This window comes from Dromiciops gliroides, chromosome 4 (assembly GCF_019393635.1).
Source record: "Dromiciops gliroides isolate mDroGli1 chromosome 4, mDroGli1.pri, whole genome shotgun sequence".
Classification (NCBI taxonomy): Eukaryota; Metazoa; Chordata; class Mammalia; order Microbiotheria; family Microbiotheriidae; genus Dromiciops; species Dromiciops gliroides.
The window spans coordinates 138,553,014-138,572,079 of NC_057864.1; the positions used below are offsets into that span (position 1 = coordinate 138,553,014).

Here is a 19,066-nt window from a genome sequence, read left to right on the forward strand (position 1 = left end):
GCTCACATTCTAATGGTAGAGATAATGTAGATTATATGTAATTAAGTATATACATATAAGATATATACAGCATATATGGTAAGTATTCTCAGAGAAAAGGCACTGTGGAGGGGGAGGCAGAGAATGAAGGCATTGGAAAGACATGGGATAATGAACTCCAGAAGGTGGGATTTGAGCAAAGTTTTGAAGGAAGCCTAGGAATCTTAAGAGACAAGGAGAATATTACATGCATGTTGCATGGTACTGAGTCCGGTGCAAAGGCACTGAATTCAAATAGAGAGTGTCACATTGCAGGAACAGAAATCTGACTTCAGGGTTTAGAAGGCAATAAGAGGAAGAAAAATGGAGGAACCTGGTATAGGCTACATTTTCAAGGAACTTAGTTGAGGAAAGGAGAAATAGAAAAACTAGTGGTGACGATTCAAGGTATGTCTGTGGGTTCTTAAAAAATTTTGTAATCTCACTACAAGTCATGGTAGGTCCTACCAAACTGGAAATGCTTTATTTGTCTCATTAATTATAACATCAGAGAAATACTGGTAAAATTCAAGGAAGTTTATCACTAGAAGACTTATCTCCATGTGATGGTTTACCCCCTAGCCATAGCAACTCATGATTGCCACCTCCTGATGTTAACAGAGGAAAACAATGGGAAGCAGTGGAACACATCTGTGAAGTACTGAACTAAGTAGAGAAATGTTGGAGCATCTCGGTAAAGCTGTAATCAGAGAGTTAAGTGTCTGTGATCCACAAAATCTGCCTAGTAACAGTGAATTTTGAAATAATTTTTAAAGAATGTGATCATCAAATCATAAGAAGTAAGTAATAAGAGGTGAAAGTCTAATTAAAAACCTTTTTTTTCATTTCCAATCCACTTCATGTTGATAATTACCTGGCCTATAATTATTTTCCCAGATCTTGGGGGGGGGGGAGGAATGGGAGGAGAAGGAATCACATCTAGACTATGCCACAAATAAAGAAGGATGTTTAATTTTAACTTAAAAAAAAAAACTAATACCTTCTCTGTCACGCTAGGTGTCTTTGTTAATAATAACACCGTAGACAGAAAATGCCACTACACTCATTTAACAAAAGGGAAAAATAAGAAAATGAAAAGCTTGGTACAGTGTGAAAAGCAGTGATCTCTGAGTCAGAGAAATTGGGTGCTTTCGACATTTATTACTTGTGTGACCTTTCGTAGGTAACTTTACCTTCCTTTGTTTCCCCATCTATAAAATGAGTTGGGCTAGATGGGCTCTAAGCTCTAGACTGTCTATGACCAAGTTGCTTAATCTTGGTAAAATGGTGGTCTTGATTAAAAAATAATAAAGTCTTTACATTTTAACCTGGTAACCAACTCTATAGACTAAGATATATAAGTAAGAGTAAAATCACTTTTGAAAATTGGCCTTCTTTTTGTCTGTAAAACCTGAGTCATCCTTCAAATAATATTTCAATATTCAAAAGCCATGATAGAACAGAGAACTTTTTAAAAAGTAAAGTTTTATGAAATTAACCAGAAACCAAAGTTTAACCCAAATTTAATTTTCTATCAGGTTTTCTTCAAAATAGACACAACTTCATGAACTTCTATGGAAATGTACTTCAAGGCATAGCTATTATCCTTTCTTGCCACATAAGTTCCATCTTTCTTTGCTTTAGGCAACAGACTCACTGGCAGCAGTATTGAGAGACACTTCCCAGCTGAGGAAATGCTTTATGAATCATATGTTTTTCTAGGCATACTGAACTCTCAGAATTATTAACTACAGCAAGATAGTAAAAGTCAAAACTCATTCAATAAATTCCAGGACATTCAGATTGAGAGAACAGGTGCTTGAAAATTCACAGCTGAAGAAAAACTTACAGGACACTTTCCAATTCTGCTTCAGGGCTAATACAAAGTAGACCAGGCATTCTCTCATTAGGGCTGAAGTTCTTACCCAGTAACCAGACTGGACCTTTTATTCCTGTCATTCATACTCAGTAAAGCTTGGACCATATAACTTTTTGAGTTCCTTTCCAACTCTAAGAGTAATAATCACTATGACAGCAAATGCTTTAAAACTCCAAACCTAGAATGCAAGTTTTCCAAAGGAAATTGAGATACGTAACTGCCATCTAGTGACAAAAAAGAGGAAGGGGAAAGGGAGTTTGCTTTGCTTTGCTTGAAAGTTTTGTTTGCGATGGAGTTTGATAGAGGTAATGAGTTATAGGCAAGCATATATAATTTGGGGCATAAGTTTCTTAACAAGAGTTATAGGATATTTACATGCTTTCTAAAAGATTTTTCTTATTCCTTTTCCTATCAAATGATACAGCTAATGAATAAAAAGTGTAGAAAATTAATATTTCAAAAAACAATTCCAAAGATATGACTTCTGGCCTAAAAGGATAACTAGGACTGAAGGATTATCTTTATTGTAAAATTTTGTTCTCTGAGTGCTACTGTTAGACCAGATACCCTCAACTTGGACTCTTCTAAGATGCTGGCTTATCTTTTTAAAGACTACCCAGAAAATGTGCTTATATTTGTATGATAAGTGAGGTTTTCCTATTTTTCAAAGAGTTCATTTATTTTCTGGCCAGGTGATTTTACCAATGAATATTTCATCTAAAATATTTCTAACAACCAATTCTTAACTCCTGAATCATTCTGGTGTTGTTTTTTTTTTTTTTTTTAAGCTTTCAATTCTATTGTGCTTGACAACTCTTGGTCATTCATTAGCATCAAAGAAAAGAAAGAAAGAAAAAGGTGAAATTAAAATTAATCCAGTCCATATTTACTTTTCAAGACTCATCAATATCTATTAATCAGTCTACAAGCATTTATGATCTATACCTACTATGTGTTTGCCTTTATAGATAAGCTGCCCCACCCCAGCGGGGAACCAGGAAGAAATCCTGAGTGGTGGAAGGCCCAGGTGGGGGAGAGGCACAGGCTTTTCTAAGCTAAGAACCACACCACAGAAAGCTTTGCCGGTTGGTTATTTAGTAAGTTGGCTTGAGGTTATCTTCAAATCAGAGAACAGGCCAGGTGAGAGAAAAACCTGCCCTCCCTCAAACCAAAACACCCGGGACCCTCTGAAGCTGCGGACAGTAGTATAGCCTAGAAACAGGGCCCCTCAGTGGGGAGTTAAAAGTCAAGTAAAAGATGGCAAGATGATTAAGCAAAGAAAGTTGAGAACTATAGAAAATTTCTTCAGCGACAAGGAAGATCAAGGTGCATCCTCAGAAGAGGATAACAACCTCAGGGCCCCTATATCCAAAGCTTCCAAGAAAAATATGAATTGGTCTCAGGCCATGGAATCTCTCAAGAGGGACTTGGAAGAGAAAGTAGGAGAGATAGAAGGAAGATTTAGAGAGAGGGAGGAAAGAATGAAAAGAGAAATGAGATAGATGTAGGAAAGTCATGAGAAAAAAGTCAACAGCTTGAAAAGTCAAATGGAAAAGGAGATTTAAAAAAGCTGTCTGAAGAATTCCTCTAGAAAATCAAGGGGGGGAGGGGAGGTGCAGTTTTTCATGTTATTTTTTAATGATTTATATCGTTATATATAATATCACTAAATGGCTGTGAAAAATCACCATTACCAAATATGAAAGTATACCTCTTAGGAACAATCTCATGTATAATAAACAGAGAAGTTAGCACTTTGGGGAATCAAACACAAAGGGAGATCATTACTGATCAGCCAATTGACATCTTAGACAGTTGGCTGGAAGTGGGGTTTTTAAAAGAGAGTCTAGTTTGGTAATTATGTATTCATGATATTACTGCAAAATGATACTATTTTATGCAGGTATGACTATACTGACAACTGTCATAACTCAGATGGTGATAGTTAGGGCCTGATCATTTTACGAGGCAGCACTAGGGGTTGTGGTGGGAAAGAGGAGTGAAAGGTATCCAGAGAAGGGTCTTTCAACAGTGTGAAGGCTTTTTGTTGACACTATTTAAATACTTTAAACGATTCACTGATGCTTGTTATGCTTCTAACTAGTCCCTTTATAGTTTCTTCTAGCCTGATCCTAAGACTCTTTCTCATAGTCCTTCACTGTTTATATTTAGATAATGGTTATAAATTATACCTCTATCTTAACAATATTTCTACCTAGCCTACTGTTCTTTCCTCACCTCCAAACATTAAAAAGGAATATCGCTTTAAGTCAAAATTCCGACCTAACTTATTTTTTCTTTAGCAACATTTATCTTAATGTCTCAAATTTAATGATGGTTTCCCTAAAGATTTTAAGATGTAGTTATGATGCTAAATGACTAGGAAACCAAAGAATTCAACCTGCCTAGGGATATAACCTTATTGTTCCTCCAGGTGGCACTCAATGACATTTGTTTTTTACATGACAGGTGTTGTTTCCTTAGAATCATAAAATGTTACACCTTGGAGGAAAGATTGACATCCTCTAAGCCCTAGCTCCTTAAACTGTGAGTTGAGACCCCATATGGGGTCATGTAACTGAATGTGGGGGTTGTGAAAAATATGGTAATAGTAAAAGGTCATGTATACCTCTTTTATATACCTACGTATTCAGGGTTACATAAAAATTTCTCAGGAAAAAAGGGGTCATAAGTGGAAAAAACTTTAAGAAGCCCTGCTCCAAGCCAACCACTTTATCTTATAAATTAAAGGGGGAAAAAGGAAATTTGAGGCATGAAGATGATAAGTCACTTTCTTATTAAGGTCATAGACCTAATTAGTGGCAGAGAAAGGACAAGGCAATAAGCTCCATTAACCACATTCTTTTTCCCTTTTCATTACATCATTGTGGCAATTCTTCAAATGTTGTTTGGGAACCCCAAGACCTATTCATGGGGTCCACAAGATCAAGAGTATTTTCACAATAGTACTAAGACATTATAATTTCTAATATGGTAAATATTGGTAAAACTATGGTTACCCCCCTGCCCCCCCCCCACACACAATGAAGTTCTTTTGGGAGTTCTCAGTTTTAATTTAAGAGTATAAAGGGGACATGTGACCAAATTTTTTGAGAACCACCAAGAACCATGATTTAACAGAGCACATAATATTTGTTCTTTTTGTTTGTGACTTCAAACAATAGACATATTCAAAAAAGATCTATCACTTAAATTCCAATCTGGCCATAATCCAATCTGTCTTTGTGTCCAAGTGTCCAACTGCTTTGTATATAAATACTACTGCAAATAATAATGAGTGATTTCTTTATTTTGGTATTTTTCTATAGTAACCATATTTATTTTGATATCTGAGTTAGGCACACAATATGTGGGGAGGAAATAAAGTTGTTAAATCAAGGTACTTTCTCTGACAATTAGTCAGCAGCAACAATTATAATAACAATAATAAAATAGATTTATACAGAGCTTTAAGAACTATAAAATATTTTCAGCACAACTCAGTGACAAAGAGATTTAAAGTTCTGTTATCACAATTTAATAGATAAAGAAATGTAGTACTCAAAAAGTTAAGTGACATGTCCAGAGGCACTCAGCTAAGAAGAGAGCCTGCACTCAAACTAGGATCTTCTTACTCAATAGTCTTTTCATTAAAGAAGATTGAATTGATTTCACAATTTGCAAAGGACTTTCCCCAAAGCAATCTACAAGGTATGTCTTGAAAGTATTCTTAGTTTCATTTTTAAGATGAAAAACTTGAGAATCAGAGAAGATGTGACTTGTCCAAAGTCTTGTGTTAGAACCAGGATTTAAATTCATGTCTTCTAATTCCAAATCAAAAGTTCTTTCCAATAATTGCACAGTCTCATCAAGGGATGAAAAATCTAACCTACCCCACACCTGCTTTAAGAATGACTTACTATATCAGAAATTTCTTTTCAATTAATTCCTTACTATCTTAGTTATTTTAGAAATTCTCAAAAAGGTAAATGTGTCAGTGACATGTGGATATTCTGCCAGGCATATTTCTACATAGGCATTTGCTATATAGCTGGCTTTAGTCAAATCTCTGAGCCATCTGCTGTATGGCCCTGTGTTTCAGAAGATCATAAAACTCAGGAGTTGTTTTGTTTTGTTTTTTCAAAAGCCTGCCCTTGGTGTCACATGACAGCAGTTGTTGTTTTGTTTTGGGTTTTTTAACATTATATAAGTGGAAAAATTATTTTCCATTTGACATGATTCTTCTTGTTTTAGGGAAATGGCAAGAGCCTGGATGGTTGGAACAAATAAGAATGACATGTACGGGTAGCCCGAGATGCAACACTGTTATTCAATAAGATGTAGGGAAGAGACTGAAGCAACCACCAACACTACAAATCCAACAAAGCAGGCTGTCTGACAAGCAATCCCATGATATACCACGTTTCACCAAAACTGAAAGCTATCTAAAGCAGAACATCTTTCCTCCCCCCTCAGATCTGTTTCTCCTCTTTATTTCCTTGATTTTGTTAATGGTACAACCAGTTCCCCAACTCCCCATGCATAAATCCTTGGTATCATCTGACTCCTCTTCATAACAACCTATACTCAAATATCAGCCAAGTTACATGAATTCTACTTCTCTAATATCTCCAATATCCAGCCCTTCTCCTTTCCATTTTTTACTGCTACCATTATAGATCACACTGCCTCTCCCCTGAAGTATAATAATAGCCTCATAAGTAGTCTTCCTCCCACTAACTCCTGTTCAGGACTATCTATTCCCTTTCAGTATGTCTTAGAGTGGTGCTATATTTATCACCCTGATTCCAATATGTAGTTATAGGACCCTAGATTTAAAGCTGAAAGGGTCATTAGAGGCTATCTAATCTAACCCATTCTTTTTTACATAGAAGGAACTGAAGCCCAAAGATTGACTGACTAGTCCAAAATTATTTAGGTAGTGACAAAGACAGAATTTGTACCAGATCATCTTTGTACCAAGCTGTTATTTTACTCCACTGATCAGAACTCTCCCATGGATCTATATTTACTATCAAATAATGTCCAGAACTCCTTAGCATGACATTCAAGGCCATCGTTTGACACCAACTTACCCTTACAGTCTTACCTCGCACTACTTTAAAGTATGTCTGAATTCCAGGCTTTAACTATCACTTAAGCTTCTACTCAAATGACACTTTTTCCATGAAGTCTTATTTGATCCATTCCAATGTGAAGTGATCTTTCCTTCTTCAGTACTTGAATGTATTTTTTATCTCAACTATACACTTGTCACACATTTTTGTTGTTCAGACATTTTAGTTATATCTGACTGTGACCACATTTGGGGTTTTCTTGACAAAGTTACTAGAATGGTTTGTCATCTCCTTCTCTAGATCATTTTATAGAGGAACAAAGGCAAACAGGGTAAGTTACTTGCCCAGGTTCACACCTAGTAAGTCTCTGAGACCAGATTTGAACCCTGAAAGATGAGTCTCTGACTTCAGGCCAGGGAATCTATCACTGTGCCACCTAGTTGCCCTTGTTACACATGCTTCACTGTAAGATTTAAAGTTTCTCAAACGTAGAAACTGAAGCCTTATTTAAAATCTGTGTGCCTCTCTAGGAAATTAGCATAGTATTTTTCACAGGTGATAAACATCTTTGCTGAATGAATTTTGAATGAATAAGCATGGGTCCTATCTACACTGTATAATTCCATTGTCTTTTACAATTAAAGAAATGGGTTAAAATTTGCTTTAAACTTTAAAATATCCACAGCTTTAGTGAAATATTTCAATAAAGAGAAACTACAAATGTAAAATGATAGCAAAACACAATAATATTGTGTTGGTTATGTCACTGAATAGTATTTCCAAGAAAGTAAAAACGAATATTGATCCAATGAGAACTAGAGGCAGCCCTGAGATGACACTACAAAATCAGGAAGTTGGAAGGCCTACAGGATATTCAGTTTAATGCAATCTAAAAATCTCAGTTTGGAACTTTCTCTGTCCTGGAGCCAATTTTCTTTGTGAAGCAGATGAACTCAGGAATTTATCATGTCTACTAAGGGAAATAACCCTGCAAAGATTTATTAGATTTAAATAAACTTCTTTGTCCATGAAAGGGAATGTAAGAGAATTTTCATTCTTAACACAAGGGGGGAAATGCTAAATAAATGTTCCTTTTTTGAAATGACTAGGCAAAGGAACTTCTAGGATTTAACCAGGACTAGATCTTTGTTTTGAACACACAGAAATTTGAAGGAATCTTAGATGTTTAAAAAATAACAAAATTTAATCCCCATATTTTTCATCCTTGTCATAATTACAACAGTGATATATCATCTTCCACTTAGGTTCTATTCCAATGCTTTGGTGCAAAATGGGGTCAAGCCTGGAAAGTCCTATATTGAACTAGAAAACCTTGGAGCAGTATTATTAATAATAACAACAACAATAATAACAACAATGGGGAATTACATCATTCTCTAAATGTTTCCAAGTGTTTTAATCCTTACTTAGTGGTTCCCAAAGTTTTTCTTCCACAAACCTCTTTCAACAACATAAAAAATGTGCTATGAATTTCCAGGGTAATTTGGGATTGTTGTTCATTCATTTCTCAGTTGTATCCAACTCTTTCTGACCCCATTTGGGGTTTTCTTGGCAAAGATACTGGAATGGTTTGCTAATTCCTTTTCCAACTCATTTTACAGATGAGGAACTGAGACAAGACAAGATTAAGTGACTTGCCCAGGGTCACACAGCTAGTAAGTATCTGAGGTTGGATTCGAACTTGGGAAGATGAGACTTCTGACTTCAGTTTCAATGCTCTATCCACTGTGCCACCTAGCTTCCCATAATTTATTATACTATTCAATATATTCTTTGCAAGTATTTATTGCTCAGGGCATCATTAAAGAAGATGGGAACACAACCCATTGTTCTATACAATATCATCTGTTTGGAGGCCCAGTGATATCAATTGTATATCTATTCTCTGGGGGGAAGTTCAGAGATGCTAAAAACAGGATGGATAGCCATAAATAAATAAGCATTTTTATGCATAGTAAGTTATGAAAAGCATTGAAGGTAGGGATCAAGGTGGTGATCTGTATTCATGGAAAGGAGAGCTCCTCCTGATGGAATAGCAATATGCAAGTACAGATTCAACATAAAACCTAATAGCCAAGTATGTCCAATTAAACTTTGGTCTTCACCTCATATAAAAGAAAACTTCTAAGCAGTCCTTTTCTTCTAATTAGCACTTCAAAAGCCCCTCACTTGATCTCAATCTTTTGTAAAGAATCCAAATTCCTCACATCATAGAATATCCAGAGACTTTTAAAATTTGGGACCAGAGAAACATAATGTAAGCCATTCAAATAGGGAAAAAAGTAGTTATTCCCATAGAATCACAGATAGTTGATTAAACTATGAAATCTAAAAAGCAATAAATACATTGGATGGAAAAGCTGTCTCATTTCTTTTTGCTCACAAGTCAAGTTGGGAGCTCATGGGGAATGGTTTTTGTGCAAATCAAAGTAGGTTCTGAATTCTCCATTGCTCCCCATAGGTGATTCAGTGGATAGGGTCTGGACTCAGGATGACCTGAGTTCAAATGTAGCCTCAGACACTTATGAGAGGTGTGGGCAAGTCACTTAACCACTACCAACTTCAGTTTCCTCAACTATAAGATGGGAATAATAATAATACCTTCCTCAAGAGCTGTGAGAGTCAAATGAAATAATTTTTGTAAAGTGCATAGCCTACTAGCAGGCACATAATAGGCACTTCATAGATCCTTTTGTTTTTCCTTCTCTGCTTTCCCTTCTTCACATATGACTGATTACTTATGCTTACTCATAAATTGCTATGCATACTCATATTTCTATCAATTATCATTGATTTAGCATGCAGGTTCTTTACTAATGATATTTTCCCCAACTTTACTTCCAGTTTCAGTCTCTTATATGTTTATGAAAATTAACTCCTCTTTATCCAATGATTTTTTTAAAAGGAAAAAAGCCGACAAAGGTAAATAGCTGTAGTTTACTCACATTTGTCTTAAATCCTGAAAAAAAATCTTACCTGTTGAACAGCATCTGAACACTTTTTCTGTGTTTCCAAAATGGCAGCTTGAATCTCTGCATAAGAAAAGATTTTGAAAAAAGAGTAAGCATATCTTGAAGAAAGAAATATTCTTGTTTCCTATTTTTATTCAAAAGGGAAAATAATTTTAAAAAACTTAGCTATGACATCATAACATGGATGACATGGGTGACAAACATAACTTTTTTTTTTTTTAATTGAGGCAATTGGGGTTAAGTGACTTGCCAAGGGTCACACAGCTAGTAAGTGTTTGTTAAGTGTCTGAGGCCGGATTTGAACTCAGGTATTCCTGACTCCAGGGTCAGTGCTCTATCCACTGCGCCACCTAGCTGCCCCATAACTTCTTTTTAACAGATTTTATTGATGTATTTTGGTTTTTTAACCACCCATTTTCCCCTTAAATATCTCCCTGCTTTGAGATCTATATCCTTATGGCAAAAGATTTTTTAAAACTGAAAGAAAAGAAAAAAATTCAACAAAAATAATCACCACAGCAAAAAAAAATCCCAAATATTATATGCAATATTTCAAACTAATGGACACAATCTCTGCAAGGGAGGTATATGTGTGTGTGTGTCTGTCTGTCTGTCTTATTATATCTTGTTTTGGAGACCAAATTTGATCATTATAATTTTGTAACAGTCATGTTCAACTGGTTTGTTGTTGTTCTTGCATTTACATTGTTGTAGTCATTCTCATTGTTTCCTTGCCTCTGCTTATTTCATTTTGCATAAGTTAATATAAACCTTCCCATGCTTCTCTGTTATGTTTACAACATAGTAATATTCCATTACATTCACTTACCACAGCTGGTTTAGTCATTCCCTAAATAATAGGCATCTACTCTGTTTCTAATCATTTGGTGCCACACAAAGCACAGTCATAAATATGGTGGTGGCTATATAACCTTCCTTTTAGTAATTAACTGGGGTATGTGCCTAGCAGTGAAATTCCTGATTCAACAGGTATGAACATTTTAGTCACTTCATTTGTTTAATTCTAAATTGTTTTCCAGATGGTTGTACTAATTCATAGCTCCTCCAACAATACATTAGTGTATCTACCTTTTCACAACCCCTCCATGTTAACCAGTGTTAACTATTCCCATCTTTTGTCACCTTTGCCAAATTGATAGATGTAAAGTATAACCTCAGTTATTTTGGTTTGCTTTTCTCTATTATTAATTATTTGAAGCATTGTGTATAAATACATATGTGCATATATACACACATATAAGCTGTTTACAATTCTTTTAATTTGTGTGTATACACATATGTGTATATGTGTGTTTGTATTCTGTATGGGTATATGTATATATACACACAAATACATACATATATATATACATATGTGTGTGTTTTATCAGTTTATAATTCTTTTGAGAACCAAATGTATTAAAACTATGTATAGGATATTTTAATCATAGAATTTGAATATATGGATTTTATATTGTATAAAAAATAATTTCTGCTTTATAACATAGTTGTCACATGAACCAAAAGTTTAATTATAAAAAACTGTAAAGAACCAGGTTCCCTTCCTTATGTGTTAGACAAACATATACACATCAACCTATGCCATGTATTCCCTAACACAAAACAAAACAAAAACATACTACATCACGGACCTAGGAAATTTTTGCTTATGTACAGTATATTTTAAAGGATATTTTCAAAATGTTATCAAATTAAATGGTCCCGTATTATCACCAGTTAAAAAAGCATAATGACAAAGTAGTCTGTAGGCTGATTAATTTTTTTGACTACAGCAACTCTCAAAGATCATCTACAAAGTTTGAAGGTTTATGACTTGCCTCAGGAATTACCCAAACAGAAACAAAGTTCCCTGAATTATTGACATGTGTCATAAATAGCCAACCTCTTTCTGTAGGTTATAGTTTTATAAATTTGACCAAGGGAGTCAGAGAGTTCTTAAAGCAATTTGCTTCTTTAGGATCTATTCACTTAGGCTTCACAGGAGTCACAAAATGGGAGATCATCTAATACAGATCCCTCATTTGAAAAATAAGAAATCTGCGAATCCAAGAGAAGGACTCACCCAAGGTTAGAAAACTAAGTTGCATATCAGGGCTAAAACCTAGATCTCCAGTTTATTCTGTATGTATCTTCTTTCTGTGTAGTTGTTTGCATGTCATCTCCACTATTGTGTTGTAAGCTCTTCGACAGCAGGAATTCTTTTATTTTTCTTTATATCCCCAGTACTTAGAAAGTGATTAATAAATGTTTGGTGACTGATCTCTTGTCTCTGCTATTCTACCAATGCCTTTTTAGTTGAAATTTAGAATGGACAGTACCTTCAAGTCTCCTTATATAGGCTAACTGGCTTCTGAATTTATTGCCAAGCATATTTTAATTATTCTAATTGAAAGCAAAGAGACAGCTATGACACATTTTTTAAAGATTTGAGGTACTGTCTCACTCATAAACTTCTTGGAGGTAAGGAAAGCTTTCATCTCTGGAAATGTATTTGCCATAAATAGCATTCAAGTACTTTTAAGGCAAGGACTGTCTCACTTTAATACTTTTGTTCCAGTAGTGGGCAAATGATTGACGTTTACTAAATGTTTACAGATTAAGTGGTTAACTACAAAAGACAGAGAAAGATGAGGAGCTTAATCAGAATACTTATAAATATTACAATTTCTTCACTTTAACCTGGCACCTCCCAGTAATACATGCCTTTTAAAACTTAAAACTCCATTTTTCCAATGGAGAGCAGCCTAAAATGGAAGCATAAAAAGTTAACACAGGAAACATCATAGTGGCCATAAGAAAAGAAACACATAATGCCATTAAGAACATTTTTGATGATTTTCCCTGGTGAACAGACACTGTTAATAAAAATTGGATTCTCTTTCATTTTATAATTGCTAAGTTCAGAAGTAGGGATTACCATTATTATTGAAACCTGATTTTTTAATAAAGTTCTTTAACATCAAAGCTAAACTATAGTCAATAGTTGATGGCAAATCTGAGTCCCAATAATACTTATTATTTTTTTAATCAGATATACAGTACATTCCAGATTTATTTTGATAGTGCTGGACCTGGTAGGCTTCCAGAAAAAGTATAATTCTGAACTTTCATGATAAATAAGATTCTATGTCACAGGTACTAATCAACAGACTGATTTATAAAGATGTACAAGTCGATATGCTGATCTTTAACACCCACCATTAGTTTTCCTAGAGCTTAAATGGCTATGTTATAGGTTCATCATTTCTCCAACCATGATTCTCTGAAATCAGTTTTTGCCCCACCAATCCTTTTAATTCTAAAATATACTTCATTAAAAACAAACAAATAAACAACAACAAAAAAAAAACCACTGGATGTAATTTTGTTTTGAGCTGAGGGTAAAAAAAATTTCTGCCTCAGAACAAAAGGTTTTTTAGGAAGGCATAAGTATGCTGGCTTTAAAGTTAAACTTTTGAGAAAGGACAAGCTAGAGAGATGAAAGATGGAACTTACAAAAGAAGGGAATGCAAATGAGAGGATTAAAAAGAAAGAGGGATTTTATGTGGTCACAGGATATAATCATATAGTACTCAAAAGAATTCCAAACCAATAACAACCATATGAAAGATTATTCTAAACTATTAGTAATAAGGAATGCAAATTAAAATAACTTTTACTTCACACTCAAATTGGCAAAATAATAAAAAACAAAAATATTGAAATAATCCATTTTGGAGGCCCTGCAGAAAGACAGGAATACATACCAGTGAAAATGTGAATTGTACCAACCATTCTTGAATGTAATTTAGAATTATGCAAAAAAACTGATGAAAATTTCTTCTCTTTGTTCCAAAAGTACTCTGTTGGGATTCTAACTGAATATGGTTAAAAATAGAGGATTCTCATAATATATCAAAATATTCATAGCACCAGTTTGTACATGAATGAAAAGTTAGGAACAAAATAAATGTTGGTACATGCATGGAATGGAATATTGCTAAAATATTTGGGATGATGAATTTGAAGAATCAAGAGAAATATGGGGAAACCTGTATGGATTTGTAATGCAGTGAAATAAGTGGAACCATGAAAATGATATATGCTATGACTACGACAATGTAAATGAAAAGAACAAGACTACAGAGTTCACTGCGGTCTAACTACCATGATCAAGCTCAGTCCTGGAGAAGAATTAAAAAGAGACATGTCTCCCTTATCATGGCAAAGGTAGGGAGCTTTGGCGGTAGAATAGTCCATATGCTGTCATACAAGGCTGATGTGTGTTGGTTTGTCTTACTGAACTGTACTTCCTAACCCCTACATTGAAAAACAAACAAACAAATAAACCTTTATTACAGGGAATTTCTGATTTCTTATGGAAAATTAATTTTACATAAAAAGGCTTCCATAATAAATTTAATCAAGGAATGAAAGTAAACCTAAGTGAGTATTTAAAAAGAAAAAAGAAAGGAAAGGAAGAATGTCAACAAGAAGTGAGCTAAAAATAAGAATCTGTGAGAAAATGAGAGGAGAGGTAAGAGGTAAGAAAAGAATGAAACTAGATGAGAAAGGAGAAGATTAAGAAAGAGAAAAAAGACAGTGAGAGAGATTGAAAGGAGAAAAGGATAGGGAAGGAGTAAAGAGGAAAATAAAGGAGGAGAAAGCACAAGGAATGAGGAGGAAGAGAAAAGGAAGGAGAAAAGAGGAAAGATGAAGCCGGGGGGTGAAAAGAGAGAAGAAAAGAGTTACCAGAAGGGTAGCTAAGGTTAAGCATAGGGTGAGGTGGAGTAGGAAGAAAAAGATGGACAAGAAATTTAGTGAAAGAAACAAAAGGAGTAGAACTGTCCATTGGCTGACTTCTTTACAAAAGAATATGATGACTCTGGGCTGGAGTACTTTGGACAAAAGTTTCTGTCACTCTCTCCTTAGCTAAATATTCTCTGATTACCATAACAAGATGTCATTCCTCCTCTTTTCAAAAATACTTATTTCCATTCTTATTTCTTCCATATACCACTCATTTATAACATATTTGCTGACTCATTGTCTTTATATATAAGTCCTTCTACTATTCATGTTTGCATCTTTAAAACCTGAGATTTTTGTCTCATGCTTTGTAATATTAAATTTATTTTTATTCTCCATACCACCTTGCATGTAATACTTCATCAATAAATGCACTGAATTGCTGAAGAATGACCCTTTTGAGGTCACTATTATTGTGGTTTCTTCAGAATGATCTACAGGACCAGAATTTTTTTTTTTTACAATTAATTTTTATTTTTTTTTATTTTTGCAGGGCAATGAGAGTTAAGTGACTTGCCCAGGGTCACACAGTTAGTAAGTGTCAAGTGTCTGAAGTTGGATTTGAACTCAGGTCCTCCTGAATCCAGGGCTGGTGCTTTATCGACTACCCACCTAGCTGCCCCCAGACCAGAATTATTTTAAAGGTAGGTCTACTTGGAATCTAGTCCAAGAAGAAAAACTTGGGAGACAGAAGCAAAGAAGGAGAAAATTTGAATAGTAAATAAGAGTAAGCATAGGTAAGATGGAAACTGGAAAACAAAAAGTAAAGAAAATAGATGGGATTCTTTTTTTCTTTTAAAAAAGTTTCTCTAGGTTCATCAGTGCTAAGTATTTAAAACCTTTCACAATTTGATTTTATCCTACTTTTCTAGGAATATTATGTATTACTCCTCTCCATATACTCTACTTCAGCCAAACTGGCCATCTTGCTGCTCCTCACACGAGACATCCCAGATTCCATTTCCATACCTTAGGCATACATAATAAAACCATGCTTGGAATACATTGCAAGCTCACCTCTACCTTTTAAAATACCTAATTGTGTTCAAAACAGCTCAAATGTTTTCTTCTGCATGAGGCTTTTTCTGATATCTGTCCCCTCAGCCAGCTGGTAGTGTCTCTGCCTCCCCACAAAAAGCCCTTATATTTGTTTTAATATATTTCATATATTTATATGTATATTAATTTTTTTCCAACAGAATTTGAGCTGAGGATGCTTATTTATCATTTTTGTCTTTGTATTTTTATCACCACTAGAGTCCCTTGTAAATGATGGAAGCTTAACAAATACTTGTTGAATGCTTGTTTTTTCATAACCCAAAGCCTGTGTAGACACCATGAGGAAGAAGTTTGGAACATCTGCGGCATGCCTACTTGGATACGACCAGTGGTATTTTAAGAATAGGTGCCTCTATATGGCTAACTGTATTCTTTTTCTTCCTGTAAGTCTTTGTAAGAGAGGTCCCAAACTTTAACTTTGACTCAACTGCTTTGATTTTATACAAATCATGGTAGCTTCTACATCAAAGCTATTCCCTTAGGACAGTTGTTAAAGACAGCTTTAAAATAATAGAGTGACTATATATGGAGAAAGGGTGACATAAGAGAAAGACAGAGAACTGAATGTCATGGAGAAATTAACAGGATATATGATTAGTATCCAAACTAGATATGGGGAAAGCATGGAAAGGAAAGAAAAGCAATACTCCAAATTTTCCAGCATAGTCTGCTTTCAACAGAAATTTGTCTTATTCCCAAAATAAGACAAATGACTATTAAACAATATGAATTTTTTTAAAACAGTAGTAGTTAAAAGCTATGTATGTATTTTGGAGTTCCAACTCTCTAAAACCTTTACTTATTTATAACATTGTACAAATATTAAATGGTATATAATTTCTGAATATATGGTATATAAGCTAGGGAAAATGTGTCAACTAGTAAATTAAAACATCCTCTACTTACCTTCAGTGTCCTCTGCAAGGATGCATATTTTAAAGAGAAACAAGTTTGATGCATTAAAATTATTTGTACTGTAGCTTTGTGGACTGCATCAAATAATAAAAATATTAATTTGGCAAATTATTGTTATGTAAATTCTAATAGTATCTGTTTAACTAAAAATCTTTTTCTCAATTAAGAAACTAAAGGTTAGATCTTCATCAATAGATTTTGGGGGGGGGCAATGAGGGTTAAGTGACTTGCCCAAGGTCACACAGCTGGTAAGTGTCAAGTGTCTGAGGCCAGATTTGAACTCAGGTCCTCCTGAATCCAAGGCCGGCACTTTATCCACTGTGCCACCTAGCTGCCCCCCATCAGTAGATTTTTACTAAGAATTCACAAGGAATAAAGAATCAAATATACAAGAAGCTTTTTATCACTTTTCAGAGTGCTCAATTTTTAAAAAAAATCTAAATTATTGTCTGTTTAGAAAAATCAAGCAAGATCAATAGAGCAGAGGTGGGGTGAGAGCAAAGAGAGAAAAACAAAAATAACTGATAGATGTATCAGCATGATGATCAGCATGTCATATAAACAACTTTGGTATTAGAGTTTCTTGTATAGTAAATAAAAATAAACAGAATAGTCTTTTTTTCCATATACAAACTGGATATTACTGAAAAAAATGCTTTATGTGATACTAAGATAATATGAAAGAGAATATGTTATAGCTGACACTTTGAACTAAAAATGATTCTCCTTTTAAGGGGTTGTATACATTTTAATTTTAAATTATATGACCAGACTCTCCCATTCGGCTACAAGATCTTGACTCATTAAAAATACCTATCTTGGGGCAGCTAGGTGGCACAGTGGATAAAGCACCGGCTCTGGATTCAGGAGTTCCTGAGTTCAAATCCGGCCTCAGACACTTGACACTTACTAGCTGTGTGACCTTGGGCAAGTCACTTAACCCCCACTGCCTCGCAAAAAAAAAAAATACCTATCTTGGACCACACACCTTGATTTATTCCCTACTGGTGACCTCTTTTCTATATATCATCTACTACACTCCTGAGAAGATGTCTCTCTCTAAGGAATCATTTGTAATAGTATATTTCTGAGCATGTATCAGACAGATTAATCTCAGCTTCTCAAAGGAATGGAAGACAAAAGAAGTTGAATATAAACATGGCTAGTGGCTTCCAAAGAAACCTATAGTGCTTAGGGTCATGAATTAAGGGGTTTCCCAAGATAAGCAGCAAGGGCATTTCTGAGATAATGGGAAGGTAAGTAGTCCCTTTACAGACTTGGCTCAGGAGCTGAAAATTTAAGTTTCACCAGTCTTTTAGAGAAGTCAGGGTTCTTTCTGGGAAACAGAATGGCAGTTGAACATAATACAACACTAAAGTAAACTCTGGTTTAAGTATTCTTTCTTTCCACTGTGGTAACCTGCTGCTGCTGACTTCAAAGATTAAGAGAAGTCCCTCTGTGTCCCAACAGGAAATTCCAGGGTTTAAGGTTTTGCTTTCTGTAGCAATTTGTCGTCCTGCAAATAAGTCATATTCTCAGGTCATTTAAGGATCATACTTCCCCTCTTTGACTAAGGTCATGAAGAAAATACCTTAAGCCAAAGAAAGAAGAGGAAAAATGGCAGAAACTAATGAGATTAAAAAAAAACACATGATCTCACAAAGTGGTTTCAAAAGTCAAATTTTGCCTCTGTCCGTTTTCTCATAATCCAGAATGGCAAAGACAAATTTACTTAGAATTTACATGCATTGTGATCACTTTCATATATCTGACTTTCCTGAAATGAAGCTAGTAATAATTCATATTTATACAATGCTTTATTTTGCAAAGACTTTGCATGTAGTATTTCTTTTGATTCTCCCAACAGTGCTATGAGATGAACAGCTCAATTAATATTATAACCTATCAATTGATAAAGAATCACTGAGGGATACTCAAAGGTGAAATGATTTCTTTGAGGTCACATGGCTAGGAAGTGTCAAATTAGGGTTTGGAATTTAGGTCTCTTCTGACTCCAAGTTCAATGTTTTTGTTTTGTTTTGTTTTCATTACAGCATACTGCATCTGAAGAGAGATCTAAGTCTATTTCCCCCAAGTCATAATACACAAATTTGAAGAAACGCACTGTGGGCCAGAAGAAGAAAAGAAACAGAAGGGGAAAATGTATAGTTTTGTTCAAAGAAAATATAACCAGTGTATAGTACCTGAAAAGGGAAGCTAGGATAAAGAAAACATATAGGTTTTTTTTTCCTTATTCTTTTTTTTCTGTCTCATTGATCTCTTGTAGTCTCCATACAGGAAATTGTAAAAGAGGA

General features: G+C 34.6%; 1 protein-coding gene across 2 annotated transcripts in view; it reads right to left on the bottom strand.

Annotated features, from left to right (window-relative positions):
- The window catches only part of FMN2 (formin 2), a 453,587-nt gene that overhangs the window by 364,710 nt on the left and 69,811 nt on the right, over positions 1-19,066 (bottom strand). The window contains exons 4-5 of one of the 2 annotated variants that reach the window (XM_044003673.1): positions 16,743-16,754; positions 9,973-10,028 (exon numbers count right to left, since the gene is read on the bottom strand). In XM_044003673.1, coding sequence (XP_043859608.1) covers positions 9,973-10,028; positions 16,743-16,754 — 68 coding nt within the window. The remainder of the gene's footprint in view (positions 1-9,972; positions 10,029-16,742; positions 16,755-19,066) is intronic. The other variant, XM_044003674.1, reaches the window with a different exon arrangement.